The sequence below is a fragment of the Impatiens glandulifera genome, chromosome 5, assembly GCF_907164915.1.
Source record: "Impatiens glandulifera chromosome 5, dImpGla2.1, whole genome shotgun sequence".
Taxonomy (NCBI): domain Eukaryota; kingdom Viridiplantae; phylum Streptophyta; class Magnoliopsida; order Ericales; family Balsaminaceae; genus Impatiens; species Impatiens glandulifera.
In genome coordinates, this window is record NC_061866.1 from 15927043 (window position 1) to 15936924 (window position 9882).

The window sequence follows — 9882 nt, forward strand, 5'->3', positions numbered from 1 at the left end:
TAGTTCAAAGACATTTTGTCTACTAGTTAGCCAAATAAACAATATTTTCATAAAAAATTAAATGATAAGCATGTACGAATGACTATGCTTCTTATTAGAAGATGTTCCAAGGTTAACTAAGAATGTACCAACAGAAATTTCTAATTATTGTGATAGTAATTTGAAATTGGACAAGCTTAGAGTCAATGACAAGTCTAGACAAACACGTCTTAGACATAATGTCATTAGACTATACTCTCTAATGAAGTTATCAAATTTGACTATGTAAGTCAAAGATAACATTGTGGATCCACTAATCAGATTATTGAATAGAGAGATAGTTTGAAGTCTTTTGAGACATCAGCCTACTATAAGTTGGTATGAAGGAAAACTCAACCTATGTAGACTGGAGATCCCAAGAACTAGGTTCAATGGGACAACATAATTGTACTAATTTGGAAAGTTATTGTTGAGGATTAATCCTATAATGAAACAATATATATTTTGACGAGGATAAGCATATCGCTTTTAATGATTCTTTGTCAGAAAAGAGATCACCTATGTGAGGGAGAAGTGGGGCCGCTTCGAAAGAATTGCACGGTTCAATTCTAGACCCTCTCACAGAACCAGGCACGTGTTCCATGGCCAAAATGGACACAACCGTGAGAGCTTGACATGTATCAGGGAGAATTCTATGTGAAAGTGTGTAATCGTTTACACAAATGGCAGAATAGTTCAAGGACATCGAGTCTACTAATCGGCTAGTAAAGTTATATACTTTCATAAGAGAAGGTTCAAAGGGTTACACCTACCTATCCTATGTAGAATTCAACTGTTGAACCTTTCACCGGGTTAATCTTTCAATTTCCATTAATGTGGGGGATTGTTGGAATTTTAAACTAATTCATAAATTCCATTGATGAATGGAAATGAGAATTTTGATAAATAAAATCAAATGAAATTCAAATGAAATTCACATTAAATTCAAACGTGAATTAAAGTGAAATTTGATCCAAATAATTAAATTATTATAATTAATTTGTTAATTATGTAATTAACATTTAATGGCTTGAAGAACAATTATCAAATTAAATATATTTAATTTTGTTAATTGTCATTGTAACCTTCATGATATTATTGCTATCAATTTATTAGCAATTTAGAAAATCATGTAACGTGTATTTTCTAATGAAGAGAAAATACAAAGGGCAATGAAGAGGCAATCAAGGTTTGCCGTTGGATCAAAAATTAATGGTTGATTTTATTTTTATGAAAGTTTAACTTTTCAACCATATAAAATCCCTCATCTCTAATCTCAAAAAATTTTAATCGTCTTATATTTTTCTCACTCTAAAATTCCAAAAGCCCTCTTCTTATTTTGTGAATGTTCTTCGAGTTTTTCGCTCGATATTTTCTGTTGAAACCCGGTGATAGTTCAGGTATACTGATCAAGTTCGACGAGTAGTGATTTCAGTGCAGAATCACTACTGGATTCGTTGTACCATGGGAGACAACCATCTACGATAAGATCCAGCACAAACGGGAGACGATAGAACTGTTTTAAGGGAAGTGTGTCTAACACATGCCTCGAATCAACATTTTATCTGGTGATTTCGTTCTTTGTAATATTGTATTTATTTAATTTGTTTATAACATCATTTATATATATATATATATATATATATATATATATATATATATATTTCTGTTATTATATATATATATATATATATATATATATATATATATATATATATATTTCTGTTATTTTTCATGACAAGATTTCTAACAAAAAAATCTTATGGCATCTTTAGTTATCTACACTTTATTCAAAATATTTTAATAAAAAATATTTCTTTTTGACAATTTAAGAAAGATGAGGATGGTTACCCTCAATCTAAGCTTTAAACTATTTTTTTTACGTGACATTGAAAGTCCAATGTAATTGTAACATATAATAATCGACATTTCGAAATTTATTTCGACACTCAATAGTTGTCTTATAATTCATCCTCCATTGAATCTGATGAGTAACCATATTGGGAGACGTGACTACAGTAAATTTTGATCGTCAAGTTTATTGAACCCTTTTACATAATTTTGATTGTAATTTATTATTTTTATTATTGAATTTTTTCTATTATTGAACTGTATACATTAAATATATTATTAATAAACAATAAAAAATTTTTTACCGATTGTTTCAATTTGTTTGTAACTTGGAGGTCAAATAACAATAAAGTGAGTAAGAAAAGCGTAATTTCTGTATACTAATTAAATAAGAAATAATTAAATTTATTTAATTCGAATAATTCTAACTCAACTCAAATTAAACCAAACTCAACTCAAATTATATTTTAATTTATTCAAATTAATATTTTGAGTTTAGGTTAAGGTTTGAATAGGTATCATTCCAGAATTATTGTACATGAATTTTTCACATTATTTTCTATTGAATATATCGGATCCTATCTAGTCAGAACATTGTGATAAATATGTGATATATATTAAAATGATAATATTTAAGAATTAAAAAATGCACAACAAATGAGGTAATCATTATAGAAAAACACTGTATTATTAATTACAGATGATTGCAAATCCAGATTCAAAAAGAAAAACTGAAACTGTATATTAACTACTAACCAAACGAAGATTATGCAAAATTATCTTTTTTTCACGAGCCAATAAGGTCAAATGACTAGAGCAAGATGTGAATATTTCCATGTAAATATGAAAACTTACATCATTTTCACTCTTTTAGTGGTTGATGTTGAATCCCGGATACCTTTCCCATTAACAGAATATGGGGCAGTAGCAGATGGAAGAGATGGGGACTTGTCAATACATGCATACCGTTGTTCGCCATTCCAATATAATATAACTCGGTTTGTGCAGGCGTGAGACCAACTATCTCCTGTTGTTTACCAAATGTAAAGAGCACGATGTGAAATCATTGGATTTTTCTTATATAAATTGAAGAATTCAGAGTATCTAATAGAAAATTGTTATTACCTAGTGCAAGAGTTAAACGGAATGAACCTTCTGTATGCTTAGTCGTGACCTGGTTTAGGAGAACAACCTGCATTTTACCGTTAGAATAGGACAAGAATAGAAAAGAAATTCAGATGTGAGAAATGAAATAACTAAATGGTGGCAATTGCATGCATTTTCTGGATATCTTGAGTAACTAAAGTTTCATCAAATAGTATGAAGATTCTTACTGCTAGACTGTACTTTTTTGCAAGTTGCATTAACTTCAAGGCCATTCCGCAGAGTAATCTTGTTCTAAGTGCCATATCTTCAAAATCTTGGCGGAAATGAAATGTCACGCTATCAATTATGATAACCTTGACCTGTCAATACAATATGAGAGTAAAAAATCAGTGATAACTGATAAGAACAAGAGAAAGAGGAGACATGTATTTGCAAAGACCCTGGGAAATCTATGGATAGCTAGGGTACCTAATAGACTATCATCACGATGCTTGCCTAAATCATGTACTTCGACAAGAAAAATCATGAAAGGAAAATGGGAGGAAGAAACTGACAGCAAATATGGTAACCTCTTATTCTTGCCACCATATCTCAAAAACTAACTCAAATCTACTTTCTTCCATAGTAGAAGTAGATATGATATTTTTTATAGATAGGCAATCTATTTACTTAGTTAAATTATTTAAACTTGTATTTATTATCTCTTGGCTTATTTATTCCCTGTAGATGGAGAACTTCCTATTTAGTAGGAAGTGATGGTTATCTAGCCTAATCCCTAACAATTATTCAAAAAATTGATAGGTGTAACCCAAATAAAAATATACTCCATTACTTTTATATAAACAATAACATGTTGGAATAGTTAGTCATGAGGAAAAAAGCATAACCCCGAGTCATATCTTGCTTGTTTAAAATGTAAGAAGACTCAAGTTCAAATATTTGCTACATATTGTTATTAGTGCAATTATTTACAATATAACAAGCCTAAACACATCAGCTTGTCAGCTTAATTTTCGAGTAACCCTAATCTTGATCTGCACTTATTTAAAAGAAAGTCTCGAGATGGACCCCTATATTAGCTGGACCTCAAACCACCTATAACTCGCCTAAATTTAAAGACTTATTTATGAAGCACTCTTTTTTACTCACATCATTATGCTCTGAGATGAACTTGTCCATATAATTTACCACAGCAATTTGCTCAGCATAGCTGCATGTGCGAAAGTAGAATATATTTTCGAGGAAATCCTTAGGTTGTAATCTAGTTTTCGAAGCTTGATTTTTTTTCCTGCTGAAGTCATTAGGTTGTAACATGTCCAAAAGACACCCATCAACAATTTGTAGAGCCCGTTCTACCATAAAGCTGCCTTCAGTGTCTAGTCAAAATTCCAAGTGAAAATATAAAATAAAAATCAGTTGTTCAAGCTTGAAGTCAATAAATGAAAGAAAATATGCAATGGGCACATAAAAAACTATATTGTACCTATATATACAGCTTTGCCTCCTAGGCCTCCATAACAAACTGGAATTTGTACATTCACTGCAAGTTGGATCCTATGAGATTCTTATAGGTTAGAGGTATAAGTTATAGAATCAAAAGAAAATAATGGAGACAATGCTTACCCTAACTGTGTTTTACCAATGCCTGGCACACCACCTAATAGGGTTAATGGAATTGTCAAAGATGTTTGTTAACCATTCAATTCATAAATTGAGAGATAAAGAGATTGTCAATGATCCAATATTGTTTCAATCATTCAATGGTAATAATCATTTGTAGAAATGTTAACATACCGATTTCCGTGACCTCTTTGCAAGTTATTCCTCCGCCTAATATGTTGTCTAACTCAGCACAGGAAGTAGTTATTTGTCTAGATAATTCCTCCTCATGGAGCATGTCCCAAGCAGTTTGTGCACCTACATGAATGGGAAGAGAAAACTATCTCAATTAAGACGAGATCTTGTAGGCGAGAGTGATCATTGTCCCATCATTCTTCGAGGAGAATATAAAAAGAAGCTCCTTTTAGATTTTTCAACTTCTGGATGAAAATCCCTAGATTTGATTCTATCCTTTATGATTGTAGAAAAGGTGAGGTTCAGGGTATGAAGATGTTCTCAAAGCTCAATCAACTCAAGAAGAAGACAGGAAATAATTCAGCAAAATCTCCATCAATGGAACAAATGAGGCTATAGAGAAATCGAAGAATATTTGAAAAGTGATGTTGAAGCCATGTATCTCAATCTCTCAAAATGAAAAGGAAGCACTTATCCTTTACAAAGAGTTGAGTACCATGGAAAAAAGCTTTATAAAAAAAATCAAGGCAGTTTTGAACTTACTCTAGATGAAGAGAATAAGAAATTTATTTTCAGCAAAGTCAAAGCTCGAAATATTAGGATTAACACATTTACACTGAAAAATGAAAGAGGAGATCTGATTGAAGGAAAGAGGCAATTCTCAAGAAAGCAATTGAATTCTATAAAAAAAATTGATTGGCAGTCCTTCTGAGGAAATTAAAAAGGTGGTTTTCTCAATTAAAGGAGATATTAGCCCTGGTCATCATGGATATAATGCTACGTTTTAAAAAACAATTGGAGCCATGTTGGGAAGAGTGTTGAGGGAGTTCAAGTGTTCTTTTGTAATGTCACTATCCACCCTCTCATTCTGATACGAGACGAGTTTGCGATTTGTTTTCCAAATTAATCCTCCAAATATCAGTTAATTCTGCTATGAAACGGCTACTGTAAATAAGGCATAATGGAGCCAAAGAGGGATAGCTTTTTGATTAGTGAAATTCTATTTTCTCTCCTCCATTATTCTTCTCTAGTCTCATTGAAGAATTTTTTTCTTCTATTCTCTAGGATCGTGTGTTAAGAGCTCTCTTCTTTTCTCATCTCAAACTCTATTCTCTTTCATTCACAACAGCCCTGGCTTAGTTTGTAATATGTTAATTCAAGGTTTTAGATCTAGGTCTAATATAATAGTTATCAGTGGTATCAGAGCTCAATTCCTCTCGCCTGTGGTATTGAATATGTGAGGAAGAAGAAAAGTAAGAAATTGTGCAATAATTGACACAGCTAAAGAAAATAGCGGACAGAAGTCAGATCGAGGCGATTGCGTATCAGATGACCTGCGAGAAGACAACGATCACTCCATCTCAACCTTCCTCAATAATGATGCCGACAACATCACGAATCTCCTTGTGAAATCGCGCTTCACCAATACAGGAAATCGCGGCTCCCAACTGACCTAGGCACTGTTGCATTCTAGACTTTAATCGAAGCTAGGTCAAGAAAGTAAATTATCGGAGTGTGGTTTCAGGCAGAATTGGTTTGTGGGTTTGTCCATAATTTCGATTGAAGTGCAAATTTAGACAACATAGCAAGGTACTCTGATTTAGTAATTCCGAAAGAATCTAAAGTTAGAATCACTATCAGTGACATATATTCCGACTTCAGAATTCTTTTACGGATGTGAAACTGATTAGGTGAAAAAATCTCTGTTTGGTTGTGCTTAAAGCTGGGTGATTATTTTACTTAGAGATAGAAGTTTTGTTTGTTGTGTGTGTGGAATTGAAGTTGTACGCTGAAGTTGATCAGTATTGACTAGAAAGAAAAGATTTTTGTTTGGGCATGAAGATTTAGTGATGATTGAGAATCGATGTTTGATTAGTTTCTGAAAGGAAGAAGGCAATTTTGCTTAATGAAACATATATAAAGATATGAGTAATTTGAAAGTTTGTTTGAGTTGATTGTTGCTTAAATAATAGGAGAGAGTATTCTATTAGTGGAATTTGTAATTGACCAGGTTGTTTGAATTGTGTATGCACGATTGAGCAGTCATTGTGGAATTTTGATGAGTAAAGAATATTGTGCTTGTATGGTGAAATTCAATCTGGTGCAGAATCTGTTGCACTGAAGTGGATTGGAAAATGGATATTGAAGTAAACAAAATTGATACAAGAAAGGTTTACGTCTAGCGGTCAATTCCATTATTAAGTGGTTGCTATAAATAAGGCTTGAGGGTGCCATAATTAATTAGAAAAATTGATTAGTGATAACTACACTCTCCTTAAAGACTATCTCTCAACTCTAGTTGATTCTCTCATCTCAAGACTTTTAGTAGCTCTTATTGTTTTAAGAGTTCAATTCTTTGTCATCTCAAATTATAGTCTCATCGTTCAATATTGTATTCCTTGATTTCAAGATTTTAATCGTAATTCTAAATACAAACTGTATCACTGGTATTTGAGCGATCTCCTCACACATATGCTCACTGCGGAGTTCTAGTGCCGAGAGAAATCCAGCAATTTTGTGAACCAAATCCCATTCTTCATGTCACTTTTGTGAACTAATTTTTAAACTCATGTTATCATTTTCATTATCACCTTGAGTTTGAAGATGGATGTTAAGATATCAATATCTTTCTTAATTGTAATTTCCTAAGTTTCTGTATCATATTTGAATGTATATGAAAGAGACATGAATCCATATCATTTTTCTTATTCTCCTTCACATCTTTAGATGTTCACACAGAGGAAGTTGAATATATAATTAACCATACACTAGAAGCAAATATGACCCTCATGGTTATTCAAAAGGCAAGACAAGTTTTCTCAGGAAAAATATAATAGAAGCAATTGAGTTGAAAAGAGTTTGTGTACCTGTGACAATAGCATGATTCTGATAAGAACCATATTTTCCACTACAATCAGACACAACCTTCAAGATTTGAAGAGCTTCATCCTCCGGAATGTTTAGATCTATTTGAAGAAGGACAGTCTTGTATTAGCACATAAATATGACTAGTCCATTAAATACAATAGTACATGATTCAGTATCCAAGTGTTAGATACAGTCTTCTAATCAACATTTGTGAAATCTAAACATCTGAACTTAACTTTAAGTTTCTAGTTATAGAAGTTTATACAAATACATGTTAAAAGATATTTCCACAAAAGCTAGCTTAGTGATCAACTCTAAGTCAACTGAGTCACCAGATGATGAGCTGAAGCAAGCCAAAGAAAACTGATACCGTGAAGTTAAGAAATTGAAATAACTCTGTAGCAGACAGATAAAACATCAGACTTTTAATTTCCCCCCCACTTTATAGTTCAATCTCCATCCTCTAGGTTAGAAGTTTAACTTATATATAAGCTATAATGGAGACGTTGAAACTATTCATAAATTTATAAAATAGAGAGGCAGATGACAATTGCTTCAACCCAGTTCCTTTTTCTTCACATTATCAAATTCAATTATCTAGATGCTCTTTTTTTGGAAAAAATTATCAGAAGTTGGCATATCGAGAAATTAAACATGAGATTGTAACTGTTGAAAAAGAATATAGGAAGAAAATCCAACTTGTGCAACAAAGTCTTCTGTGTGAAATGAGCGTTGATTGATTAAGCGACGATTTCATCTCCAATTTTAAGCTATAACACTTAAGAATCGCATAACAGGAATCCAAGTTGCATGAAGAAGATCCAATACCTCGAGCTAGGTCGGAGGGAGTGACTGAGGAAAGTGAAGAGATAGAAGAGTAGCCGGCGGAGATGAGCTTCCCTCTTTGTGATGCTGAGATTGGAAGACTCGACACTTCCATCTCGCCCCCTCCCGCGCTTTCTCTTGTAGCCGACTACGAGAAATATAAATAAATCAAACGGATCGACCTGAGGACTTAGAAAATACGAGATGCCTTCACTATTTGAATTAGGGATTTTTTTCATAGTAAAAAGAAAACAAGGAATTTTTTATCTTTTTTGAAAAAAAAAATTCATTAACCTATCAAAAATTGAACTCAAGAATTATGTCAACAAAATAAGAAAATTATGTGTTAATAACATGTCATATTTACAATAATTAAAATTCTAATAATGAAGGACAAACAATTTTATAATTTTTTAGGGTAACTCTAAATATTCGTAACGATAAAAATGAAATAGAGAAAGTCGAACGAAATCAACCAAATAGTTTCGGAAGAATCTCTACAAGATATTTTGAGCGGCATTGAATTTTGTCCTTGACTGAAGGTTAGTAAGCAAGGCCGGAAAATATCATGTTAAGTAATTACTGACCGTCTACATATATAGGGGTGTAAACGAGTCGAGCCGAGTACCATACTACTCGAACTCGATCGAGTATCAAAATTTATACTCGAACTCGGCTCGATTACAATTTGAGCTACTCGAGCTCGAACTCGAAAACTCAAAAATTAAATTTTATTAATTAAAATTATATTATTACTAAATAATATCTCAAACATAATATATATTTCTCAAATTACACATATATAATCACAACATTATTTAAGAATAAGAAATATAAATATTATTACATATTTTAAAAATGAGAAATGATTAGGTGAGGGAATTTGGTGAGGGAATTTGGTGAGGGAATGACGTGGCATAATTTTATTCGCTGAAAAAATCAAATAATTTCTTTCTTTTCTCTCTTTCCTCTTACTTTTACCTTTTCCAACCAATGAAGGTGATGCCACGTCATTCCCTCACCAAATTCCCTTATTAAATTCCCTTACTCTATCACTCCTCTTTAAAAATAATCATTCAATCACAAAATCTCATTTAGAAATTACAAACGAAATTAAATATTTAAAAGACGATCATCACAAATATTACAAGTTTGACAATATGATGCACTAGTGATCTTTAAATTTTACAAGATTCGAAATATAAAATAGTGAAAACAATGAACAAGCTACTTTAGGTGGTCTACGGGCGGCTGCTCAATCGATTAGTTATTCAATACCATTAGCGAACATTGTCTTATCAATATCTCTACGTGCGATTCGTTGGGACATGGGCTTTTTACCTAATTCCTCTGCTTTTCTAGGAAAGAGGTTGAATCTGTTGAATAGATATCTTCATTTTTTTATTCATCATTCGGGTC

At 32.2% G+C, this 9882-nt stretch overlaps 1 protein-coding gene across 2 annotated transcripts; it reads right to left on the reverse strand.

The window, feature by feature from the left end:
• Nucleotides 1-2516: 2516 nt before the first annotated feature.
• Nucleotides 2517-8642, reverse strand: LOC124938381 (DNA repair protein RAD51 homolog 3). 2 transcript variants are annotated; one of them, XM_047478807.1, is made up of 9 exons: nt 8467-8642; nt 7638-7736; nt 4771-4893; nt 4600-4633; nt 4460-4530; nt 4126-4352; nt 3204-3335; nt 2995-3061; nt 2517-2896 (listed from the first exon to the last, which is right to left on the reverse strand). In XM_047478807.1, the coding sequence occupies exons 1-9, from the start codon at nt 8576-8578 to the stop codon at nt 2721-2723; spliced, it is 1041 nt and encodes a 346-aa protein (XP_047334763.1). In that variant the 5' UTR covers nt 8579-8642; the 3' UTR covers nt 2517-2720. The 2 variants fall into 2 exon arrangements, 1 of the variants encoding a protein (XP_047334763.1); XR_007099405.1 differs by having other exon boundaries at nt 2755-2896; nt 3217-3335.
• Nucleotides 8643-9882: the final 1240 nt, after the last annotated feature.

Coding starts and splice junctions, on each gene's coding strand:
- LOC124938381 (XM_047478807.1), bottom strand. CDS start 8,578: ATGGAAGTGTCGAGTCTTCCAATCTCAGCATCACAAAGAGGGAAGCTC. Junction 7,737..8,466: donor TCCCTCCGACCTAGCTCGAG/GTATTGGATCTT, acceptor TTCTTCAAATAG/ATCTAAACATTCCGGAGGAT. Junction 2,897..2,994: donor CCGTTTAACTCTTGCACTAG/GTAATAACAATT, acceptor GGTAAACAACAG/GAGATAGTTGGTCTCACGCC.